Genomic DNA, 25,660 nt, shown 5'->3' on the forward strand with positions numbered 1-25,660 from the left:
ACTAGACTTGTTAAGCTTATGGGGCGGTAATTACCAGGGTCCGTAGAGGCACCGCTTTTGTGGAGTGGGACCACAGTTGCCGTACGCCACTCCTTGGGCACGTATCCTGTGGTAAGGCTGAGATTAAACAGCTGCCTTATGTGCGGGTTTAATTCCTCATTTAGCTCATGTAGCACACAGCCGGGGACACCATCCGGTCCCATTGATGCTGTGTTTTTAGCTTTAGAGAGCAGCTTTCACCTGCGCATTTGAGATGTCTGGGAGGCTACACTCTGCTGGGATAGTTATCTCTCCTTTAGGGAAAGGGGGTGAAGTTTGCACTGAACCTGTCTGCCAGTATGTTGGCAATGTCTGTGGGTTCAGTGATTTTTGTATCATTTTGGACTAATTCTGAGCATATCTGGGAGTTTCCACCCAGGTTCCTAACATAGCTGAAAAAGGCCTTATGATTGTCCTTTGAATCCATGGCAATTTTTCTCTCAAAATTGGCCTTAGTTGATTTTATGAGTGCTCGTATTTTTTTACTAATAATGATCAGGGGTGACTTCCCTTTTATGGATTTTGTTCTATCATGTAATAGCTTTCTCCTCTTATTGTAAAGTTTGTTAATGGCTGGGGTCCACCAGTCTGGACGTTTGCCCTTTGTGGAAAGAGTCTTGGTTTTATTTGGGATTGCCTGATCCATGCAGTCCTGGAGGTGTTCATAGAAGGCATTTGTAAGGGCTTCCGCAGCTTGGGTTGTGGTTTCCACTGGCTCAGGGGCCTTGAAGGATACCAAAGTGCTGACACAGACAAACAACTGGTGTCGGTTACCAGGGGTGGATGACTTCCATTTCTTGGCATTTAGTCTTGATCCATGGCTCTATCATATTGACAGCACACCCTGTAGTCAGGAACTTGGGGACCCACACAGTAATCTAGCCTTTGACCATCATGTGTCTACAGTGGTGAGGAAATCTTTCTATGTTGCGCAACTTATAAACGAAGGTATGGGATCTAGGTCCAAGGAAGTCCTTGTTCCACTGTATTTGGCATTCATCAGACCTATCAGTGAGTACAATGCCCCCTTTGGTATGTACCTAAGCAGGCATGTCCAACAATTGGAACGTCCACAGAGGTTCCTAACTAAAAAAAATACAGGGCATAAGTAAAATGTCCTATGCAGACTGCTTTGAGGCTCTATCCCTGTATTCTGTCTCCTAAAGGCTGTTGAGGTGAGATCTATGCCTGGCATACGGGGTGTTGTCAGACCCCACTCTGGACCTCCTGCATATCCACAAAACAAACAGTAGTAGAATTACCAATTCTAAAGACTTAAACCTTGCCTGTGATATAAATAGGACCTACTGGAGAGGCAGTATGTATCCCAAAGACTGCCCCATTTCTGGAACAGGCTCCCCAGCCATGTGAGGCAGAGTTCCTCCCTAACTTGATTCCAGTGTAACCTGGACAGTTGGATGGGGAACAGGAAAGTCAATCCTGGTTTGGCACTTGTGTCTAATGGACACAGGCAACCTGTAAATGGCTCATTTTCTAGGCCCCTGCTTGTAAATGTTGCATCTCCCAAGCCCCTGCTTACACTTGTCAGGGGTATCAGAACTTGTCAGCTATTTGGGATGCATGGCTAGGCTTAAAAAGCCACTTGTGGTTGTTAGCTCAGTAAACATCTGTGAGCATTTGAACTAGATAATGCAAGATACGAAAGCTGTGTACTTACTGTAACGTTAGATGTTCATGATATGCGTAAGCGCACATTCCACTTTCCATTTAGAAACACCACTTCAAAGAAGTCTAGCTGATCCTTCCTGAAATCTGTGGGCTGTATTCATGTAGGTCATTTTTTTTTGTCTTTCATATATTTATTTAAAGTAACATAATATATGGTCAAACTGCAGTTCTGAATGCATTTGTTCAAATTAGTCATTTAACTAAATGAATGTCAAAGAATGAACAAAAGGGTATTTCAGAGTTCACTGAATACTGGCAAAAAGAGAAAATTACTCAAGTATTGTCTGATCTCAGAAATAGTATATTTAGTTTAGCAGGAGTGTAGAGGATGCTGTCCCCCAAATGGGGGGGGGGGGTGCATAGACTTGCCCCTTCAAAACATTATTTTTTTCAGTCTGTTTGATTAATCCATTTTCGATCAATGTCTTTTTCTTTGAGTACAAAAGAAACTACTGTCATTTAGCAATTTATCATGCATCTGTATTTGCATATACATAGCACATATGAGACACATATGCATATATATTTCTGTGTATGTATAAAATATGTACGTCTGTTTGTGTGTATATATGTAATGTGTGTGTGTGCATGCGCATATATGTATGTATGTGTGTGTGTGTGTGTGTGTGTGTATATATATATATATATATGTGTGTGTGTGTGTGTGTGTGTATAGATGTACACACACATGCATCCATTATGTATGTGTTTATATAATATACATAAATCAGTGTGTGTTTGTAGATAATTCACACACTCGCACAAGACAGATAAATATGTAATTTGTTTGTATGGGACAAGCAAACTAGCTCCGGGAGATGAAAAAGCATAAGGTGTCCATTGGCAATGAGAGTACGACTTTCAGCTTGGGTGAGGTATATGAATGCAGAATTGCATACTGCTTGCAGCAACCAGTCGTACTTGTGAAGTGGTTGGATGTGGATCATGAAGATCTAATATTATGGTAAGAGTGTGAGTTTTGTTTCATCATTCATATTTTTACAAGCGACTTGCAGTGACTGGGGTTCTTCCAATGGTTGTACCTAAAGGTCTGGGGAGTACAATGTTTGCTTACACCGGATTAGGCCTTGCCCACATTTCCGTTCATAGATGTCTTATCACCTCCTCATGTTGTCCCATGTGACTTTCTTTACTTTTTTAGGTATAAGCAGCTTTTACTTTACTGTCCTTATAAAGCTGACAGAGAAATGCTTATTTCAGATAAAACATATGATTAGAGGATTCACTTAGTTAGTAGTGACTGTCAGCACCAGGACACAGAAGGGTATAGGCCTGAATAGGTCTCAAGCAACCCAAATTTAAGGAGCTGATTTGGGTACTTGACGGGGAATTAGAGGATGTGACCAAGACTGGCTTACAAGTTACAGCAAGGCCTCATTGTGCCACCTGTTGTAGGACAGGACCAGCAGCAGCCTGCTGTCAGGACATTACCCCAGCCCTACTAAGCAGTGCTCGCAGCATATCTGTGTGCACACAGTACCCAGTACTGTAGGCCCCACTTATTCTGACTGGCCATAGGGTGAATCTGAATAAACTTGAACCTGTTTAATGTTAGAAGCTAAGCAGGGTTGGGCTTGGTTAGTACTTGGATGGGAGACCGCCTGAGAATATCAGGTGATGTAGTTTTCTAATGTTGAATTTTAAAAATTATGTAGGGAATACTTTTTAAAAATCTTTTACTAAACTTTAATGTGTTCTTATAGTGGAGGCTGTGTGTTGTGATGAAATTTTAATTTGGTATTTAAGTAACTGATGTTTTTTGGATTTTTTTTTTTTTTTTTTAACACTGATGAAGAGAGAAGTCCCGAAAGCTTTGTAAGAGTAAAAGTTTTTATTGGCATTTGAGTCCGGAGTGCTTTTTGGGTAGTACACACACATCACCAGTAGTATAGGCCTGACTTATTCTGTCTGGCCATAGGGTGAATGAGAAAAGTACAGCATTTACAAACTCTTCACTGAAGTGTCAGGGATGATACCATACTGCTGCAGTATATTAGTTCCCTGATCTGGAGGACATGTACATTCCCAAGTTGGCCCCTCCCATCACTGTGGCCCTGATCTTTGGTTAGCTGGGACAAGAGAGGACTCGCACTGGAAGAAGGTGATCAGAGTGCCACTTGGGTCAAAAAAATATATATATTTCCAACATGTCTATCAGCGACCCTTTCTAGGGTTCTGAGTTTTAAGCTTTAGCTCCATTGGTGTTATATGGTGAATTCCTTCAGTATATATTATTACAGGAAGTTGTAACATAGATGTAGTCCGTCTTTCTGCTAGCAAAAGGACAACTGTAAATGCATGCTACATATCTTTTTTTTTCATGTTTCATGTAGAGCATCTGGTCTTAATGCAATGGATACCATTACTGGCTTTATTTTTAATATATGCAACAATGTAACTTGTTTGTATAGGCACTGATAACATTTTATTCTACTTAAAAGTATTCTTTTCTTTGTACTAGTGTTTGACTAGCGGCCATAGATGAAACAAAAAAGGCAAATGGCTATTTTTCCTACAAATAGTGCTTGAAGTAGATTTAACCTTTCAAATTGACCTTTAGTGTAGATTCTGAAATGATTTTCAATTGATACTTTCATTCTTAGGAAATGAAAAAAGAAATTCAGAAAGCATTTGAACCAGGAGAGCCCGATGAAGTTTTGAGTACTGCTTTTAAATTAAAGATTACCCGTAGTGATATTGGTACTTTAAGGAACTCAAACTGGTTAAACGATGAGGTAGGTGCATTTTTAACTGAGGGAAGTGTGTTTTAACCAATTTTTTTTCTTTCCAGGCATTTGGAATTCCCCTTTTACTGTCTTCACACTTACCAAATTTAACACAAAACTAGACATGTTGCTAAATGTAAGGATACTAATTTGTCTGTTGTCTGTGTTTACATAACACCTTTTAATCCTTTGTTTTGTGTTCATTATTTCCCTAGAGCTTGATCATTTTGCACTGTGAGCTGCTGCTATGCATATGGTGTATAGAGGAGTGTTTTGGCGCTTTTGCTTGCTAGTCTGTGCTGCTGTGTAGAATTTTTTGTCTCATTTCATGGTAGTAAACATTTCAGGTGTAAGTGTTGCCAATAGTCAGATGCTGTTACTTCTGGGTGATATCATTGCTGATTGTTTTGTATTTAAGTTACAAGTGTTGTGATCCACAGTTTGTGTAGATAGTTATTTGAGTTTCCTGACATTTTGTAGAGCATCAGATGTTCTTCGTGTTTCACTGTTATAGTCATCACATTTGGGTTATCCCTGCCAGGGTAGCCCTCGGCCAGCCCGAATACCAGAGGCTTAGTATTTCTGCATCAGTTGCTGTCACTTCAGGACTGACGTCAGTAGTATAAAGTAAGGCAGCCGATGCCCGAAGCAGAAGCAGTCCACTCGACTGCGGGTTGGCCGCTGCCTGAGTTTCGTCTTCCGAATTGAAGCTGAAGGCTTCTAAAGCCAAGTACTCCGTTGGGGATCCTTTTTTCTTGCGCTAACTGATGTCAGAGAAAGTTGTCTCGCAATTCTCTCACCTGTGGTAAACAAATACCACATCGAGACTTTCTTTCTTCCTGCGTCACTTGCTTAGGCTCAGACCACGACGTCCTTCATTGTCACTTTTGTCCTTTAATGCCGAACTATTCGTCATCGGGCCCTTATTGTAGCTAGATATTTTAGCTTACAATCCTCAAATTCCGATATGGCTTCGGTAAGCCATCCGACAGCAGATCTTCTGAAAAAACGTAAGGATAAAGACAGAGACAGACCGCACAGGTCCAAACTTACTGACCACGCTTCCGTTAAGCTAGTCGTCATTTCTCCGGTCCTCAGTGAGGCGCCTGATGCCCACTTCTGTGGATTCGCAGGCCACTACTGAGACCCTTTCAGAGTCTGGTATGCTTTCCCTTTCAGAGTATGGTTTTGTCTGATGAAGGCTTGGAATTGACCGAGCCGAAAGCGCTTACAATAAACAGTAGTAACATTTATTCTACATCACTGCCTGCTCTTATCGTTTCTAGTGCCTATTTTTTGTTTCAACTGTTTTTAGTTTTTGTGAGTTTTAGAGTCTGGTATGCCGCAAAACTCTTCTTCGACTAAGGATCCTGCGGTTGTCTCTACCTTGGATGGGTCTGAAGCTGCTGAGCAGGCACCGGCTTCCAAGGAAGTACTTCACACTACCAATTCTCAACACAGACCGATGACTTTTTTCGCATCTACCGTTCTTTCGAAAACTACTGACTTTCTAAGGCCCCAGGTGCGAATCACACCCAAGAAACCGATGACGAAATCTCTGGCACCTGCTTCCTTGCCTCAGTCTCAAATACTTAATATAGCGGAAGACCTTATAATGCCGATTAGGGAAACCCAAGCTACCCCTTCCAAAAGAAAGAGGTCTTTCCCCAGTAGTTTTGTCCGAACAGGAGTCTGATGACTCTGATGCATCTGAATATAAAGACATGCAAACCCTCTCTGCTTATGAGGATTCTGATGCAGAGAATTCCATTCCTTCAACCTCTCCACCTGAGGACTTTTCCTTTGGGGAAACCCTTCATACCTTAATGGAGCATTTCCAATGGGAATGTCAGGACTACCCTCAGTCTAAAAAGAGACTCAGAGAGTTCTTAGATTTTCCACAGCACAGACCCCTTGCTATTTCCTCAGTCCTGGAGGTTGTGGACGATGTTTTCCTGGAATCCAGTTTGACTCCTGACACCCTACCTCCTGCACCCAGAAAACCTGACTGGTACTAGAGTCCCTGACTCACACAAATTTCTTTTCAAAAATCCCACTGCTGACCCTAAGGTAATTTCTCAAGGACCTAAAGGAATTAAAGCAACCTCTGCTAAGAATCCCACCCCCTCAGATAGGGATTCCCGAGCACTAGATAGATGAGGTAAAAAAGTTTACATCTCTGCTACTTTTGCTATCAGAGCACTAAATTGCCAGATGTTCTTCGTGTTTCACTGTTGCAGTCATCACACATGGGGTTATCTGACTGCAGGTAGCCCCAGTCGGCCCGAATACCAGAGTCTTGGGATTTTTGCGTCGGATGCTGTCACCTCTTCCATGACGTCCGGTTGTCAGGGGTATAAAACATGCAGTCAATGCGATTGCACCAGTCTTTCTTGCTGAGAAGAAGCCCGAAGCATTAGCAGTTCACATGTGCCGGTCAGCCGCTACCTGAAATTTTAGATCTGAAGTAGTTAACTTCATTTGTCCATCAACCTGTGGGTATCGGATCCGGGCCGGCAGCTTCAAACAGCTAAGATCTGAGCTCCAAGCTCCTCCCCTTACACATAATCCCCTGCCATCCCTCTCTGACCTCAGATCTCATTTGCAGCGGTTGACTCAACAGCTTTGAACGAGTTCCAGGCGTGGGAGTTAAGTCGTTCTGTGAGAAGAATATTGCTTTTCTAATTTTTCTGTAGTGTAATATTGCTTGTTGTGTTGTGTGTTGCCCTTGTATTAAAACCCTTTAGCTTTAATATTGTTATTTGGTTAATTTTTAGTGTAGTTCACTCCTCCCCGTGTGTGTGAAGGCGTGTTTGTTGGGCCTTGTGTTGTTTTTTTTAGTTTAACTATGTCTGAGGCCCCAAAAAACTTTTTCTCTAAATGCACTGAGTGTGGCCATAAGCTATCCCTGTTGGATGGCCACACTCTGTGTGTTATTTGCCTTGGGGTTGACCACCTTTCCTCAGGCTGCACTATTTGTGTAGCCTTCAACCCCAGGGCTCTAAAGGACAGGAGATCGAGGCCGATTCTGGCGGGACTTTTGCCCCCGGATTCGGCTTCGACCTCCTCTCCCTTGGTGGCACCTGCCGCGGCAGTGCCCCTTCCACCCCTGCTCCTCTGGCCGGGACTAAGCCTCCCACCTTAGGCCAGGAGGAGAGGGATGTTAGGCGGGAGAAGAAGAAGGAAAGACACCACAAGCGGCGGGCCGAGTCTTCCGCCTCTGCTCCGCCAGCTAAACAAGCTGCTTCTCCCAGGGCTTCTGGGCCTTCTCCTTCCCGGCTCCATTCACCTCGCTTCTCCCCAGAGCCGGAGGAGGAGACCCGGTCGCCTTTGAGGTCATCGAGGCGGCACTCCCGGCCCACCTCGGTGGCTTCCTCTAGGTCCACCCGAAGCTTGTCCGATGCAGATATGGACCGGATGATGCCTAGGTTCCTCCAGGCCCAGCTGCAGATGGGAGTGCTCATGCCTCCCTCTCCTCCGGGGGGGGGGGGGGAGCTCGACCCCCTTTTTTGCCCCGATTGCTCCTTCTCCGACCCACTTTCGGGGTTCGGAGCCTTCGGATCCGGGTTGCATTGGAGCTGGGGGAGGTTCAGCGCCGATAGTGCTTCATACTTCGGCTCCAACCGCACCCTCGAGTTTGTCAGGTCCCTTTTTGGATCCGAGCTCTCGGAGCCGAGAGCTGAGCTTCGGATCCGGAGGGGTCAATGTGACTTCGGCTCCGTCTAGGTCGGAGCATACTGGCCCTTCGGATCAGATTGCTTCAGTGCCGGCCCCGATCCACACATCGGATCCGAGGGGGCTGCTCTCGGATCCTAGAGAGAGCAGTTCTCCCTCTGCGTTCGATGTAGTGGAGAGGGTATTGTCGAGGGATTCCAGGCCCAGGCTCCGACTACGGATCAACCCTGCACACACTGACGGGCCTACCTTCCATCACCCGGACCCAGGGACAGCCTGCGCCTACGTCCCAGGTGGTTCCCTTAGAGGAACAAGATGTGGTTGATGAGGCCTCTTCGGACAGCCCCCCCACCCTCCCCCCACCCCTGCAGAGGTCCCTCACAAACGTAAGTGCAAGAGGAGGCACTTGGACTCACCTGAGTTTTTGACAGAAGACACGGACTTAGAGGAAGGGGAAGGTACCCCAAGGTCACCCCCCCCCCCCGAGGACGGCTCCTTTGGAGACATTATGGAAATGCTTCGAATTAGAGGGGGGTGGTCAGCCCAAAAGCCTTCCTCGGATGAGTCTGTGTTCCTGGAGGCGTTTGACGCAGGCCCATCTACCTCTTGGGTGTCCCCTCCCGCCGATCCCCTGGTAGATCTCATCACTACCAGGGCATGGAAGGAACCGGACACTGTTGAGCCCATTCCAAAGAGGCCGGATAAAATCCTTAGCCCCCCCCCCCCCACTGATAGAGCAGTATGGAGCAAGGGTGCTTCTGTAGATGCCATGTTGGTGGCGGCTGCCACCAAGAGGGAACTAGCCCAGGAGAGTTCCTCAGTCCATCCTCCCGACAAGGAGTCTCGGACGATGGACCGCCTGGGGAAGCAGATGTTTGCTTCAGCTACCTTTGCGGTGAGGTCGCTGAACTATATGGCACACGTCATACGACTCCAGTGGGATCGCATCAAGGAATACGCCGGGTCTCCCCCAGAGTCCATGTCGACTGAGGACAAGAAGGTGTTCTCAACTCAAATGGCCACTCTCAAGTCCATCTCAAACACTTCTATGCGGCTCCTCTCCCATGCTATGGACGGAGTCGCTAGAGCTAGTGGAGCGGGTGTTGTTTTGAGACGACACGCTTGGCTCCGCTTCTGTGACTTTGCGGAACCCTTCAAGGTGTCCTTCGCAAATGCCCCTTTTGACGGCTCTTCGCTTTTTGGCAAGACAGTCCACGACACGCTGGTCCAGAGCGAGAAAGACGGGAAGACGTCTGCCGTCGGAGTTCGCTTCTCGGCTCTCCAGAGGTCCTTCTCCAGGAACCAAAGGAGACAGAAGAAGATGTGGTTCCACAAGTCTCAACAGTCCTGTTTCGCTCCGGACCCTTCGTCCTTCAGAGGCAGAAGAGGACAAGGTGGACGCCGGCCCAGAGGCAGAGGGGGACCGAAGAATTTTAGGTTGAGAGAACTCTTTTTCGGATCGGCCCGCACAGCAGCCCTGAAGGGTTACCCGACTGTTCCACTCTGGATGCAGTCAGGGGGTCGTTTCTCGAGGCACCTAGCAGTTTGGGAGTCCATTACAGCAGATCGCTGGGTGCTTCAAATCCTATGCAGAGGTTACAAAATCCCCTTTCTGAATCCCCCACCCAGACCCCGGAGCCTCCCCAATGTCCCACCCAATCAAAGGGAGGCAGCAGCCGCAGAAATAAAGCAGCTGCTAGAAAAAAGTGCGATCCAGCGCGTCTCCCTAGACCAGTCCGGATCTGGCTTCTACTCCAGGTTCTTCCTGGTGCCAAAAAAGATGGGGGACTTAAGGCCAATCCTTGACCTGTCCTTATTAAACCTGTCAATGGCCAAAGAAAAGTTCCGGATGGTCACCATTCTCCCCCTCGTGCAGGAGAACAACTGGATGTGCTCGATAGACCTCAAGGATGTGTACTACCACATATTGATAGACGGTCCAGAAGGTTTCTCCGCTTCCGGCTAGGAGCCTGAGACTACCAGTTCAGGGCCCTCCCCTTTGGTCTCACCACAGCCCCCAGGGTGTTCACCAACGTTTTGGCAGTAGTAGCGGCCCACCTGAGACTCCAGGGTATACAGGTCTTTCCCTACCTGGACGACTGGCTCCTGACCGCCCCCAACAGGCATCTACTATGTTCAGCCAGAGATTACTTCCTCCACCTGGCCTCTTGGCTGGGAATCGCAATCAACCTCAACAAATCTTCCCTTCATCCAACCCAGATCTTAGACTTCATAGGAGCCAGATTAGACACAAACCTATTGAGAGTCTTCTTAACTCCGGACCGGATTCGTACCCTGAAGCTCCACGTACTGGCCCTTTTACAATCCTCTGCTCCTCCAGCAGAATTGGTTCTGAGGGCTCTAGGTTCCATGGTGGCCACAATCAATCTGCTACCTTTAGCGTGCTTGAACATGAGAGTACTACAGTGGACCTTGCAGGTTCAGTGGTCCATCCTGCTACACCTGCTGAGTGCACCTATCCCCCTCAGCAGGGCTTGCAGGAATTCCCTGCTCTGGTGGCTCCAATCACCGGACCTCCAGATAGGGCGCCCCTTTTCTATGTCCCCGCCTCTAACCCCGGTGACCACGGATGCTTCTCGCCTAGGGTGGGGGTGGGGCACTGTATGGGCAGAACCGTCCAAGGCACGTGGACCCAGTCAGAGACCTTATTGCATATCAATGTCCTAGAGATGAGAGCGATGCTTTTGGCGTTGCAAGCACTCCAAGCCCTTCTTCCCTTAGGGACAGTTACAATTCAGACAGACAACATGTCAGTGGTCTGGTATATCAACAAACAGGGGGGAACCAGATCCTACCCACTTTGTCGAGAGGCCATGAGAGTTTCGGAATGGGCGATCTCCACCAACCACTTTCTCATAGCGACGCATATTCCGGGTCGGTCGAACATCTTAGCAGACAGGCTGAGTCGAACCATCCTCTCACCGTACGAGTGGTCTCTGAACCCCAGAATAGCGAAGCAAATCTTCCTCAAGTGGGGTCAACCTTGCTGCGATCTCTTCATGTCTCCTTCAAACGCAAAGTGCAGCGACTACTTCGCTCTAATTCCCCCACCAGGGGAATCCCCCAGAGATGCTCTGGTGCATGTTTGGCCATCCGGTCTACTTTATGCTTATCCCCCTCTTCTCCTAATGCTAAAATTCTTGCAGAAAGCCCGTCGTTTGGGGAGCAGAGTAATCCTCATAGCCCCATTCTGGCCTCGTCAAACATGGTTCTCATGTCTATGGTCTCATCTAGTGAATCCTCCATGGATTCTAGATCCCACCCCGGATCTGATCTCTCACCCATTGGATTTACCAACTCCGAACCTGGGCAACCTCAAGCTCACTGCTTGGCTGATCCAGTTCCAGTAATAGTTAGGACTCCCGGTATCTCGTCAGCTGTTAAGGCTATTTTAGTGGCCGCTCATAAACCTTCTACAAGAAAGGTTTATAACAGCAAATGGAAACGCTTTACTGTCTGGGTGGAGCATAGAAATTTGGATCCTTTTACAACTCCCATCCCAGCAGTGTTAGAATTTTTGTCGACCTTATTCGGCCAAGGTGCTAGCTCTTCCACGGTCAAAGTCCATTTATCTGCAATTTCCCATTATCATGTGGGAAGTGACCTCGATTCCTTAGCATCTTCCAAATTATGTAAGACTTTCTTAAAAGGTACCTTCCTCTTAAGACCTCCGGTGAAAGACGCAGTCCCTCCATGGGATTTAACTCTTGTTCTCCGGTCCTTGACCGGCCCTCCATTTGAACCCGCAGCCTCGGTGGATCTGAAATACTTATCTTGGAAGACAGCCTTTCTCATTGCTATCACTTCGGCTAGAAGGGTTTCGGAGCTTCAAGCCCTTTGCGCCAAACCACCGTACTTGGTCTTCCATAAAGATAGTTTCCCTCAGGACCAATCCCTCCTTTCTACCCAAAGTTGCTTCTGAGCCCAATATTAATCAATCTATTAATTTACCAGTTTTCTTTCCAAATTATCAAAATAAGGGTGAATACAAATTACATTCTCTGGACGTACATAGGCAATTGAAATTCTACTTGCACAGGACCGCTGAACATAGGCAATCTGAGCAACTCTTTGTATCCTTTGCAAAGACCCTCTTTGGGCAAACCAGTATCAAAAGTTACATTGTCCAGATGGATTTCCCAATGTATACTTCTTGCATATAAGAGTTCTGGTAGACCTGAACCTGAAAGAGTCCACGCTGATTCTACCCGATCGATCTCTACTTCTGCTGCCTTTTGCTCCAGAGTCTCCTTGGACGACATTTGTTCAGCAGCCACTTGGGCTTCATCCCATACTTTCATTAACCATTACAAGTTGGATCTAATTTCCAGAGGGAGAGCATCCTTCGGCTCTGCAATGCTCCGGAATATCCTTCCATAGGGACCCCCCAAGTTTGGGTAGCTGGGGACTTTGTCCCACAGGTTGATGGACAAATTAAGTTAACTACTTCAGATAAAGAAGTTATGTACTCACCATAACGTTCCATCTGAGTAGGTAAACTTCATTTGTCAGCAACCAACCCCCCCCCCCTCCATCCCACTAACCTATAGTGCGTCCTAGAAGGATTCCTTGTCCTTTTCTCCGGATAACACCAGGTTAAGAGTTGCAGGTGATCCTTTGTTGTAATATGCTGTTTTACTATAGCAAACTCGATCTGAGGTCAGAGTGGGATGGCAGGGGATTATGGGTAAGGAGAGGAGCTTGGAGCTCGGATCTTAGCTGTTTGAAGCTGCCGGCTCGGATCCGATATGGATCCGATACCCACAGGTTGCTGACAAATGAAGTTTACCTACTCAGATGGAACGTTATGGTGAGTACATAACTTGAAGTCTTCTAAAGCTAAGTACCCCTTTGGGGATTCTTTTTTCTTGCTCTAACCGATGTCAGAAAAAGTTAACAATTGTTTTGCTTGTGGAAAGCAAATACCTCATAGAGATTTTCATTCTTACTGCATCATCTGTTTAGGCCCAGACCACGACGTCCCTCTCTGTCAGATGTTCATAGTGTTTCACTGTTGCAGTCATTACTCTTGGGTTATCCTGCTGGCAGGCTACCCGCAGTCGGCCAGAATTCCAAAGTCTAGGTCCGGCATCGGCTGCTGTCGCCTCTTCCCTGACGTCAGTGCGCCAGGGGTATAAAAGATGCAGCCGACGCCATTTTCTTCAGTCTTTCTTGCCACGCGGTGCCCGAAGCAAAAGCAGTTCGCAAGTGGCGGTTGGCCGACTCCTGAGATTTTCAAATCTAAATTTCAGAACCGAAGTCTTCATTAAAGCTAAGTACCCTGTTGGGGAAACTTTTTTCTTGCTCCAGACCGATGTCAGAAAAAGTTAACAATTGTATTTCTTGTGGGAAGCAAATACTTCATAAGGATTTTCACTCTTACTGTATTCCTTGCCTAGGCCCTGATCACAGCATTGCTAGCTGTCTGTTTTGTGCTAGATTCAACCAACGCACTATCAAGCGTCAGTTCGATTTTGCATTTCATTACTTTGGCCGAAGATTTAATTATATAATGCCGGTAGAACAGCTGATGACCAGAGTTTACAAAAAACACGAGGACAAGGATAGGCATCCGAGGTCCAAAACAGACGACGAAGCCTCTTCTAGGCCAGTCACCGGTTCGCCGGTTCTCAGTGAGGTGCTTTCGCAGGCCCTGTCACCCGCTACCTCAGAGCCACAGGCCGCTATCGACTCCCACGTGGAGCCGACTGGGCCTCTGAAAACTCAAGGTATTGGACACTCGGAAATCAATCCCTCAGATGAGTCCGGAGCCGCTGAGCAGGCATCAGCTTCTGAGGGTGTCTTCAGACCTACACAACTATATATTTAGCCATCCTCAGCTTCAAAGACAAAGACTAAAGCAGCTCTAAAGACAAAGAAACAAGTACAGCATTCTCCTATTCAGACAACCATGCCTAAAAAACAAATGCTCAAAATGGCTGAAGACCTAATTACTTTGATCAGGGGCTCCCATCCCCCTCCTGATAAGAGGCCCAGGCAAGAGACAGAGTATGATTCTTCTGATCAGGTATCTATTTCCTCTGATTCCTCTTCTGAACATCAGGGGCTCCCATCCCCCTCCTGATAAGAGGCCCAGGAAAGAGACAGAGTATGATTCTTCTGATCAGGTATCTATTTCCTCTGATTCCTCTTCTGAACAGGATTATTCCATGCTTCCCTATGAGGATTCTGATGCCGAAGAATCCATTCTTTCAGCCTCTCCTCCTGAGGACTATTCTTTTGGGGAAACACTGCATACTATGAGGGAGCATGTCCACTGGGAGAGCCAAGATTATTCTGAGTCTAAGAAAAGGCTCAGAGACTTCCTGCTTCTTCCTCAGCATAGACCCCTTGCCATTCCCCCTGTTCTAGACATTGTAGATGTATTTTCAGAGTCTGGACTGTCCACTGACTCTTTACCCCCTAAACCTGCTAAGCCAGACAGATACTACAGGGTCCCGGATTCTCATAAATTCCTATATAAAAACCCCTCTGCTGACCCAGAAACTATTTCTCAGGGTCCCAAGGGGGTTAAGGCTTCCACTGCAAAAAACCCTGTCCCCTCTGATAGGGATTCTAGGGCTCTAGACAGATGGGGGGAAAAAGTATACACTTCTGCCACCCTGGCTGTAAGGGCTTTAAATTGTCAATTTCATATCCTTAAATATCAGCAATATTTACTGTCTCTACTTAAACAGAAAATGTTGACAAATACTGAGTGTTCAGAGAACAAGTAATTGCAGGATTTATTGCATGCAACTGAACAAGTGGGAAAGCATACTTTGCAATTTGGTTATGATTCACTGGAGGCCTCCTGCAAGGCCGCTGTTACAGGTTCTGTTATTAGAAGGCATGCTTGGTTAAAGGAACAAAATCTGCCTGATCATGTTAAAGCAAAATTATTAGATGCACCATTACAGCATAATACTTTGTTTGGTACTAAAGCAGAAGAGGTGTTGAAAAAAATGGAGGATAAAGCAAAATCCGTGCAGGCAGTCGAGGATTTCTTACAGGTACAGCCACCCAGGTTTAGCAGGAACTGGCCTGATAAAAATTGGTCCTTTCCAGTCTCAGACAGACCATAAAGAGGCAGATACAGGCGGCCCAGAGGCAGATCTCAGCCCCAAGGCTCATACAGGCCTTAACAATGGGGTGTTCCTACCTCCAAAAACGGAGAAGACAAATCACAGCCTTACAGGAAACAGTCCCAATGACTTTCCTCTACCAGTTCCAAGCAGTTTTCTTTTAACAGCCCCCTTAGGAGGAAAACTAGCACTTTTTTCATCAAATTGGCAAATGGTTACCCAAGACAAATTGGTTCTGAACATAGTGTCCCAAGGCTACAGGTTCCATTTTCACACTCTACCAAGGTCAAAGGGCATGCCAGACCTGCCACACAGTCAATGGGCAGAGGCACAAAAACATTACAGCCCTCATGGACATGAGGGTCATTCAGCAAGTACCACAACAAGAGCAGGGGCAAGGATTTTACTCCAGACTTTTTCCTAGTACCCAGGAAGGACAAAACCTGGACACCAATTCTGGACCTGTCTATACTAAATACGATGTTCATCGTGCATACAGCTGCAGTCATAACAGATGGGTTATCCTGCCGTCAGGCGGGTCCTCGGTCGGCTGAATTCCAAAGTCTAGGTCCGGCGTCTGTTGTTGTCGCTTCCTCCCGGACGTCATTGCGGCAGGGGTATAAAAGAGGCAGCCGACGCCATTTTCTCCAGTCGTTCTTGCCGCGTGGTGCCCGAAGCAGAAGCAGTTCGCAAGTGCTGGTCGGCCAGCTCCTGAGATTTACGAAAGTATTTCAGCCGAAGTCTTCTTGAAAGCTAAGTACCCCATTGGGGAAACTTTTCTTGCCTCAGACCGATGTCAGACAAAGTTAATAATTGCATTTCATGTGGAAAGCAAATACCGCATAAGGATTTCCACTCTTACTGTATACCTTGCTTAGGCCCAGACCACGACGTCTCGGCCTGCCGTTTTTGTGCTAGATTCAACAAACGCACTATTAAGCGTCGGTAGTTCGCCCTTCACTTTTTTGGCAAAAAATTTAATTATATTATGTCGTCAGATACTCTGACTCCAGTTTTGAGCAAAAAACACAAAGATAAGGACCAGCATACGAGGTCCGCACCACCTACTGATACCACGCTAAGGCCGACTACCGGTTCTCTGGTACTCAGCGAGCCACCTACGCAGCCCCTGAGTACCGATGACAATGCATTACCGGTGTCTTCAGTACCCGAGGTCGCAGGCTCCTCGGCCCCCATTCCTACTACAGATACCGACGGCACTCCTGGCGGGGAAACTCAGAATTTAGACAGGCCTGCCATTTCTCAAGGGGTCTTCAGGCCTTCCTCCTTCTCTATTAAAGCCTTCACTAAATCTAAAACAGCCATGAAAACCAAAAAACAGGTTCCTCAGACACCCGCTCAAGGCACCATGCCTAAAAAGCAGATGCTTAAAATGGCTGAGGATTTGATTACTCTTATCAGGGGTTCTCAACCCCCCTCTGACAAAAGGCCTAGATTAGAGGAAGACTACCCTTCCTCAGATCAAGCTTCTATTACCTCAGAACTATCTGAGGACCAGGATTGTGCCTATTCTCCATTCGAAGACTCTGATGCAGAGGAGTTTATTCCCTCGGTTTCCCCCCCCTGAGGACTTCTCTTTTGGGGAAACTTCTGCATACATTGAGGGAACACTTTCACTGGGAAGGCCAAGATTACTCAGATTCCAAGAAAAGGCTCAGGGAATTTCTTCTGCTCCACCAGCATAGGCCTCTGGCTATCCCTCCTGTTTTAGATATATTGGATGATGTGTATACAGAAGCCAGCCTTAATCCTGATTCTTTGCCTCCAGCTCCTGTTAAACCAAACAGGAATTACCGGGTTCCTGATTCTCACCAGTTCCTATATAAAAGCCATACTGCTGACCCAGAAACTATTTCACAGGGTCCCAAGGGAATTAAGGCCTCTACTGCTAAAAACCCATTACCTTCAGAGAGAGATTCCAGATCTTTAGAAAGGTGGGGGGAAAAGGTGTACACCTCGGCCACTTTAACCATGAGGGCATTAAACTGTCAGTTCCATATGTTAAAGTATCAACAGTTTTTGATATCTCAGCTGAAAAGCAAAATGACACAACCAGAACAACCAGATTTAAAAGAGTTGCAGGATTTGTTGCATGGTGCAGAGCAAGTGGGTAAACATACCTTGCAGTGTGGTTTTGATGCTTTAGAGGCCTCATGTAGAGCTGCTGTTACATGGTCTGTTATACGTAGGGATGCTTGGCTCAAAGAGCAAACCTTACCAGATCATGTCAAAGCTAAATTATTAGATGCACCTCTTCAAAAAGATGTATTGTTTGGTGTTAAAGCAGAGGAGGTGCTAAAGAAAATGGAGGAAAAAGCGAAATCAATGCAAACAGTGAAAGATTTTCTGCAGGTACAGCCTCCACGTTTCAGCAGAAACTGGCCTTCAAAAAATTGGTCCTTTCCAGCCACGGACAGACCTCAAAGGGGCAGATACAGGCGTCCAAGGGGTAGAGGGCAACCTCAAGGATCTTTCAGAGCCAGACAGTGGCAAGCACCAACCCCAAGAGGTGGAGAAGATAGATCACAGTCTTTTAGAAAACAGACACAATGACTTCCCCTACACCTGCCAAGCAAAGCTTTAATGGCAGCACCTTTGGGCGGAAGACTGACATTATTCTCAAAAAATTGGCATATTGTTACAAAAGACAAATGGATTCTGGACATTATAGACAGAGGCTACAGGTTCCACTTTCACACCCTTCCAAAAATGAGAGGCATGCCAAACCTGCCACAAAATCAAAGGGCAGAGGCACAAAAACAAATTTCAGCTCTCATGGACATGAAAGCAATTCAAGAGGTACCTGCAAAAGAACAAGGTCAAGGGTTTTATTCCAGGCTATTCCTGGTACCAAGGAAAGATAAAGATTGGAGACCTATCTTAGACCTATCCATCCTAAACACATATCTACAGGTGCCAAAATTCAAGATGCTCACATTACAGCAGCTTCTTCCCATGCTGAGCAAGGAGTCTTGGCTGGTAACATTGGACCTCAAGGAGGCATACCTGCATGTGCCTATCAGACGAGATTGCAGAAGATACCTCAGATTTCTTGCAGGTTCAACCCATTACCAATTCTCTGCATTTCCCTTTGGCTTATCTACTGCGCTCAGAGTGTTTACGAAATGCCTGGCATCAGTAATCGCCTTCTGCAGACTACAAGGGATACAAATCTACCCATATCTGGACGACTGCCTGATCCAAGCGGACAGCAAGGACATACTACTGCAGCACCTGGCGTTTGTAATAAAACTGTTGAACTTCCTGGGATACACAGTCAACAAAAAGAAATCAAAACTAATACCCTCTCAACAAATAATTTTCCTGGGTGCCAACTTGGATACAACCACCCAGATGGCCTACCTCACGCCAGACAAGCAAGGGCAACTGTCTCAATACTTCAGAAATATGGCAACTTACACCAGACTAACTGCAAGGAAAGTCCTGCAGGCTCTGGGATTCATGGCATCTTGCATCCTATTCATACCCCCTGTGCAGGCAAGCCATGACCCTATGGAACACAGCACTGGAATTGAAAATTCAACTACAGGCACAATTCCTGCCAGGGAAGGAAAACACACTGGCAGACAACCTAAGCAGAAATATGACAGATCCACACGAATGGAAGTTGCATCCTCAAATTTTCACAAAGATAACTCAGGCATGGGGACAGCCAGACATAGATCTCTTTGCTACCCACAGAAATTGCCAGTTGAAAAAATTTTGTTCAAGGACCTATCATCCACAGGCCTGGAAAGTGGGCGCACTTTCCTTCAATTGGGCAACATTGACAGTCTATGCCTTCCTGCCTCTTCCTCTGCTGCCCAAAGTTCTATTAAAAGCCAGAGCAGAGGCCGAAAATGATTCTCATTGCTCCAGACTAGCCAAGGCAACACTGGTATCCGCTCCTGAAGAGCCTGACACATTCCCCACCATGGATCCTACCTCTAGTCCCTCTTCTGTTGTCCCAGCACAACTACAAAACTCTTCACAGCCATCTCAAAACTCTAAATCTAGCTGCATGGAGAATTCCTTGATTTCCCAACAGTTTCTCCTCTCCAAGGAGGTGCAGGATGTCATCTTGGAGGCCAGAAGACCTTCTACTAGAAAGACCTACTCCGCCAAATGGAAACGATTTTGTGCCTGGAATCAAAAGAAGGGAAAGAATCCTTGGGTAATAAATATACCTCAAATTTTACAGTACCTAGCTGAGATGTTAAACAATGGACTTTCCTTCTCCTCCATCAAGATCCACGCTTCAGCCATTTCTGCACAATACAACACAGATCCTCCTTTATTCTCTCATCCTCTCTTAAGGCAGTTCCTCAGAGGGGCAAAGAATATAAAACCCCCAAGGAAACTACCAGTCCCTGCTTGGGACCTCAACTTCGTATTGGAAAAGCTGACCCTTCCTCCCTTCGAGCCAGCTTCTTCATCAGAGTTACAGTACTTGTCATGGAAAACAGCCTTTCTTCTGGCTATCACCTCAGCTTGCAGGGTTTCGGAGCTACAGGCCCTCATGGCTGTGCAACCATTCATCATTTTCCATCAGGACAGAGTTTCCTTACAAACCAACCCTACCTTTATGCCAAAGGTAGTATCCAGTGTAGCTTTGAATCAGACTATCCACTTACCTACCTTTTATCCTAATCCACAAAACAAAGCGGAAAGACTACTACATTCCTTGGACATTCATAGACAACTTCGTTATTATTTGGACAGGACAAAGCCATTCAGGAAATCCTCATTTCATGGAAAAACTGTGCCTGCATGCATCAGATCCCACTCCACCAGAGCCACAGCTACCTCTGCAGCCTTCCTCAGGGGGGTCCCTACCAAGGATATTTTGGAAGCAGCCACCTGGAGTTCAGTGCACACTTTCTCCAAGCACTATCACCTCCCACTATACTCTAAATCTAGCGGGCTTTGTCACAGCAGTCCTGCAGGGCATCCTAGCCCCTCCTAGTTCCACTTAGTGCCTACCACCCTTACTTAGCTTTGGGATTCTACCCATCTGTTATGACTGCAGCTGTATGCACGATGAACATAGTACAGTTTTGTACCTACCATAAATGTAGATGTTCGAGTGCTCATACAGCTGCAGTCCAGGTTTCCCTCCAACCCCTTTTAGGACAGGCCTTATGACAAACCCTTTTCATATAACCTTTTGGGGTACTCTTTTATTGTGTATTTGCTTGCAACTACTGTTTTTGATTTATCAACATGGCATTTCTGCATAACATTATGTTTGCCTTTCTTCTGGGGGCACCTGACATCTGGGGCAAGAAAAACTGAAGAAAATGGCGTCGGCTGCCTCTTTTATACCCCTGCCGCACTGACGTCAGGGAGGAAGCGACGACAACCGACGCCAGACCTAGACTTTGGAATTCGGCCGACCGAGGACCCGCCTGATGGCAGGATAACACATCTGTTATGACTGCAGCTGTATGAGCACTCGAACATCTACATTTATGGTAGGTACAAAACTGTACTTTTCTGGAAGTTCCAAAATTCAAGATGTTGACTCTACAGCAGCTACTGCCCATGCTGGGCAAGAGGGCCTGGCTAGTAACTTTGGACCTAAAAGAGGCATTACCTGCATGTCCCTATCAGACAGTCTTGCAGAAGATGCCTCAGATTCATAGCTGGCTCAATGCATTGCCAAATATCCTTCAAGGATGCATCTGCAGTCCTTACAAATGGGTTGTCCTGTCGTCAGGCAGCCCTTCGGTCGGCCGGATTCCAAAGTCTGGGTCTGGCCTCGGCTGGTGTCGCACTTCACCCGACGTCATAGCTGCAGTTCTTCGGGTATAAAGGCATCAGCCGACGCCATTTTCCTTAGTCTTTCTTGCCGTGGCGAAGCAGAAGCTGTTCGCAAGTGCCGGTCGGTCAGAACCAGAGATTACTACTACAAGTACCGAAGACTTCTAAAAAGCTAAGTACCCCGTTGGGGACTCTTTCTTGCCTCAGCCGATGTCAGAAAAAGTGAATAACTGTTTAACTTGTGGGAAACAAATACCTCATAAAGATTTCCACTCTTACTGCTTACCTTGCTTAGGCCCAGACCACGACGTAGCAGCTTGTCTAGCCTGTGCTTCTTTCAACCGACGGACGCTTAGACGTCGGTTGGAATTTGCTGAACAGTTTTTCGGCTCTGATTTTGCTTACATTATGCCGTCGGATACTCCGACTACGCAAATTTCTAAAAAGCGCAAGGAAAAGGACCGACACTCGCGGTCCGCGGTTTCGGCCGAAACTGTGGTTAAGCCAACCGCGAGTGTCTTGGTTTCGGCTGAAACAGAGTCCACGGTTCTTCCTTCGGCCGAAAGCTTGCCACTTACCGAGGCCTCATCCAGCCTGGCTGAATCTGCTACTGAAATCCCACCTGCTCTTGCAGGTTCACAGGATTTATCTGATACTATCCCTTTGGATATTTCTACCCCTGCACGTGGAGCTGCTAGGCCTCCTGCATCCATGTCGATTAAGGCCTTTGCCAGGGCTAAAGCAGCAAAAACTACAAAATCTGTGCCTGCTAAGACCCCCTCTCACAGGCCTAGCTCTAGTTTACAAATGCTTAGTCTAGCAGAGGATCTCATTTCTTTGATCCGGGGATCCCAACCACATCCAGACAGGGCCTCTCACCCACCTCCAGAGAAGAGGACTAGAGTAGAGCCCCCTGAGCCAGTTTCTTCAGATGGCTCCTCTGATGAATCAGATAATTCAAACCCTCCAGAGGGCCCCTTTTTTCCTTATGAGGACTCTGATGCAGAAGAGTCCATTCCTTCTGCCTCTCCGCCTGAGGAATTTTCTTTGGGGAAACCTTGCATGCTATGAGGGAACAATTTCAATGGCAGGGCCAGGATTTTTCAGACTCTAGGAAAAGGCTTAGAACCTTTTTGCATTTGCCACAGCATAGGCCTTTAGCCATTCCTCCAGTCCTTACTGTTGTGGATGATGCTTTTAATGATGCTTGTACTGCTCCTGATTCTCTTCCTCCGGCCCCTGCTAAGCCCGATAGGTACTACAGGGTTTCGGACACACATTATCATTTGTATAAGGCCCCTTTTGCAGATCCCAAAACTATCTCCCAGAGACCCAAGGCTGTAGCAGCTACTTCTACTAAAAACCCCCTCCCCTCTGAAAGGGAATCTAGGGCCTTAGAGAGATGGGGTAAAAAAGTTTACACTTCTGCTACTCTTTCAGCTAGGGCCTTGAACTGTCAATTCCACATGATTCAGTATCAGGAATTTATGTTAGACCAATTAACTAAAAAACTGTCCTCGGATGAACCATTAGACAAAAAATCTGTACAGGAAATGGTACATAACATTCAGCAGGTCAGTAATCACTCCTTAAAATGCGGCTATGATGCACTGGAGGCTTCCTTTAGATCAGCCATGACTGGCACAGTGATCAGAAGACATGCATGGTTAAAAGAGCAGTCCTTACCAGACCATGTTAAATCAAAGCTCCTAGATGCTCCCATGGATAAGCTCAATTTGTTTGGCTCCCCTGCGCAGCAGGTGCTGAAGAAGGTGGAAGAGAAAGCAAAATCTGTCCAGACAGTCAAGGATTTCTTGCAGGTCCAGCCTCCAAGGTTTAGCAGGAACTGGCCTTCCAAGAATTGGTCCTTTCCAGACACCTCCAGAGCTCCGAGAGGCAGGAATAGGTGCTCAAGAGGGCAGGGGTCAATCCAGAGGTGCCTACAGGGGACGTCAGTGGCAGGCTAACAACCAGCGAGGTACAGCCACAGATCCAGCCACCACCACTTCCACAGGACAATCGCAGTGACTTGGCTCTGGCACCGCCTACCAGGGAACAACTAGAGGCACCCTTAGGCGGGAAGCTAGCCTTATTTTCAGTAAACTGGCATTACATCACAGGAGACAAATGGATTTTACAGACAATAGACCAAGGTTACAGGTTTCACTTCCATACTCTACCAAGGAAGAGAGGAATGCCAAATCTACCTCCAAATCAGAAGACAGAAGCTCTAGAACAAATAACTCACTTACTAAGGATGAGAGCTGTAGAAAGGGTACCATCTATGGAACAAGGGCAAGGATTTTACTCCAGACTCTTCCTGGTACCAAGAAAAGAAAACCAATGGAGACCTATTCTCGACCTGTCCGCTTTAAACACATACCTCATTGTTCCAAAATTCAAAATGCTGACCCTACAGCAGCTTCTTCCCATGCTGGGCAAGGAGTCTAGATCTCAAGGAGGCATACCTGCACGTCCCCATACGACCAAATTGCAGAAGATACCTCGGATATCTTGCAGGATCAGAGCATTATCAATTCTCAACATTGCCCTTTGGCTTATCTACTGCGCCCAGAGTATTCACGAAATGCCTGGCATCAGTAATTGCTCATTGCAGGCTTCAGGGAATTCAAATTTACCCTTACCTGGACGACTGCCTGTTACAAGCGGACAGCAAAAACAAATTAACAAAAGATTTGGAAAGGGTCATTCATCTACTACAAGCCCTGGGATACACAGTCAATATAAAAAAGTCAAGGCTGATACCATCCCAAAGGATAACCTTCTTGGGTGCAGATCTGGACACATCAAAACAAATGGCATTCCTGACAGTAGAAAAACAGGAGCAACTCCCTTTCTACTTCATGGCATTAACAAAGCAGAACCAGCTAACAGCAAGAAAAGTCCTGCAAGCTCTCGGTTACATGGCATCCTGCATAATATTGATTCCACATGCCAGACTACATATGAGAAAGTTACAGTGGTACCTAAGGAATTTATGGTCTCAGCACAAGCACAGCCTAGAAACCCAAATTCCAATAATTCCATGCCTGAAACAAGAATTCCAATGGTGGGCTCAGGCCTGTCAATCAAACAAGGGACTGCCCTTCCACAACACTCAACCAAGCCAGACCATCACAACAGATGCTTCAGACCTCGGTTGGGGGGCACACATGCTGGACAAGTGCATACAAGGCTTATGGACTCAAGACCAGCTGCACCTACACATAAATCAAAAGGAAATGCTGGCAGTAAAACTGGCAATTCAGGCATTCAGACCATTTCTTCGACAGGGTCAACTGCTGATAAGGACGGACAACACCACAGTTATGTGGTACATCAACAAACAGGGAGGCACACATTCATACCCTCTATGCCGGATGGCAGTGGACCTCTGGAATGTGGCACTGAGCTTCAACATTCAGCTACAAGCAATTTTTGTGCCAGGAAAAGAAAATATACTAGCAGGCATCCTAAGCAGAACTACCACGGATGCCCACGAATGGATGCTGCATCCGGACATCTTCAAAACCATTACAGGAAAATGGGGACTACCAGAAATAGACTTATTTGCATCCCCACACAATCACCAACTGAAAAAATTCTGCACAAGGACGTACCACCCACTTGCGTGGAAAGTGGACTCCCTATCTTTCAGTTGGAAAAACCTGACAGCATATGCATTCCCACCTCTTCCCTTGATGCACAAGGTGCTATTGAAGATCAAAGAAGACCGTCCAAGGATCATCCTGATAGCTCCAGACTGGCCAAGGCAACATTGGTACCCATTACTGAGGAGTATGTCTCGGGAACAAATATGGCCTCTGCCCCTAGTTCCCTTGCTGTTAACACAGAACAACTTCAAAACCCTGCATCCAAACCTGAAAACACTGCAGCTGGCTGCCTGGAACATTGCATAAGACCAAATAACCCAGATTTATCTCAAAGGGTTAAAGACATTATCTTGGAGGCTCGCAGACCCTCAACAAGAAAAAATTATCCAGCAAAATGGAAAAGATATCTCATTTGGAGTACTGCAAAAGGAGAGAATGTGTCACAGGTAAACATAGCTAACATCCTGGAATACTTGGCAGAGCTCTTCCACAACGGCCTGTCCTATTCTTCCATTAAGATTCATGCATCAGCTATTTCAGCAGAATACAACTTGGATCCTCCAGTCTTCTCACATCTGCTCAGGCAGTTTCTGAGAGGGATTAAAAATGTAAAGCCACCTAAGAAGCCACCATTGCCAGCATGGGACTTGAACTTTGTGCTAGAAAAGTTGACACTCCCTCCTTTCGAGCCAGCAGCAACAGCAGAATTACAGTACTTATCATGGAAAACTGCTTTCCTGCTTGCAATCACTTCAGCAAGAAGGGTATCTAAGCTACAGGCATTAATGGCAGTACAGCCCTTCCTGATCTTCCATCAAGATAGAGTGTCCATGAGAACTAATCCTACTTTTATGCCAAAGGTGGTCTCCAGGGTATCTTTAAATCAAGCTATCCACCTACCTACATTCTTCCCCAACCCACAGAACAGGGGAGAAAGACTGTTGCATACCTTGGATGTACATAGACAATTACGTTACTACCTGGACAGGACCAAGAGCAATAGAAA

General features: G+C 46.5%; 1 protein-coding gene across 3 annotated transcripts in view; it reads left to right on the top strand.

The window, feature by feature from the left end:
* Nucleotides 1–25,660, top strand: part of LOC122793043 (sentrin-specific protease 2-like) — a 1,342,091-nt gene that overhangs the window by 652,764 nt on the left and 663,667 nt on the right. For all 3 annotated transcript variants that reach the window (XM_044060712.1, XM_044060713.1, XM_044060715.1), the window contains one exon: nucleotides 4,353–4,484. In XM_044060712.1, coding sequence (XP_043916647.1) covers nucleotides 4,353–4,484 — 132 coding nt within the window. The remainder of the gene's footprint in view (nucleotides 1–4,352; nucleotides 4,485–25,660) is intronic.

This window comes from Protopterus annectens, chromosome 2.part0 (assembly GCF_019279795.1).
Source record: "Protopterus annectens isolate FY-2018-M chromosome 2.part0, PAN1.0, whole genome shotgun sequence".
In the NCBI taxonomy this organism is placed as follows: Eukaryota; Metazoa; Chordata; order Ceratodontiformes; family Protopteridae; genus Protopterus; species Protopterus annectens.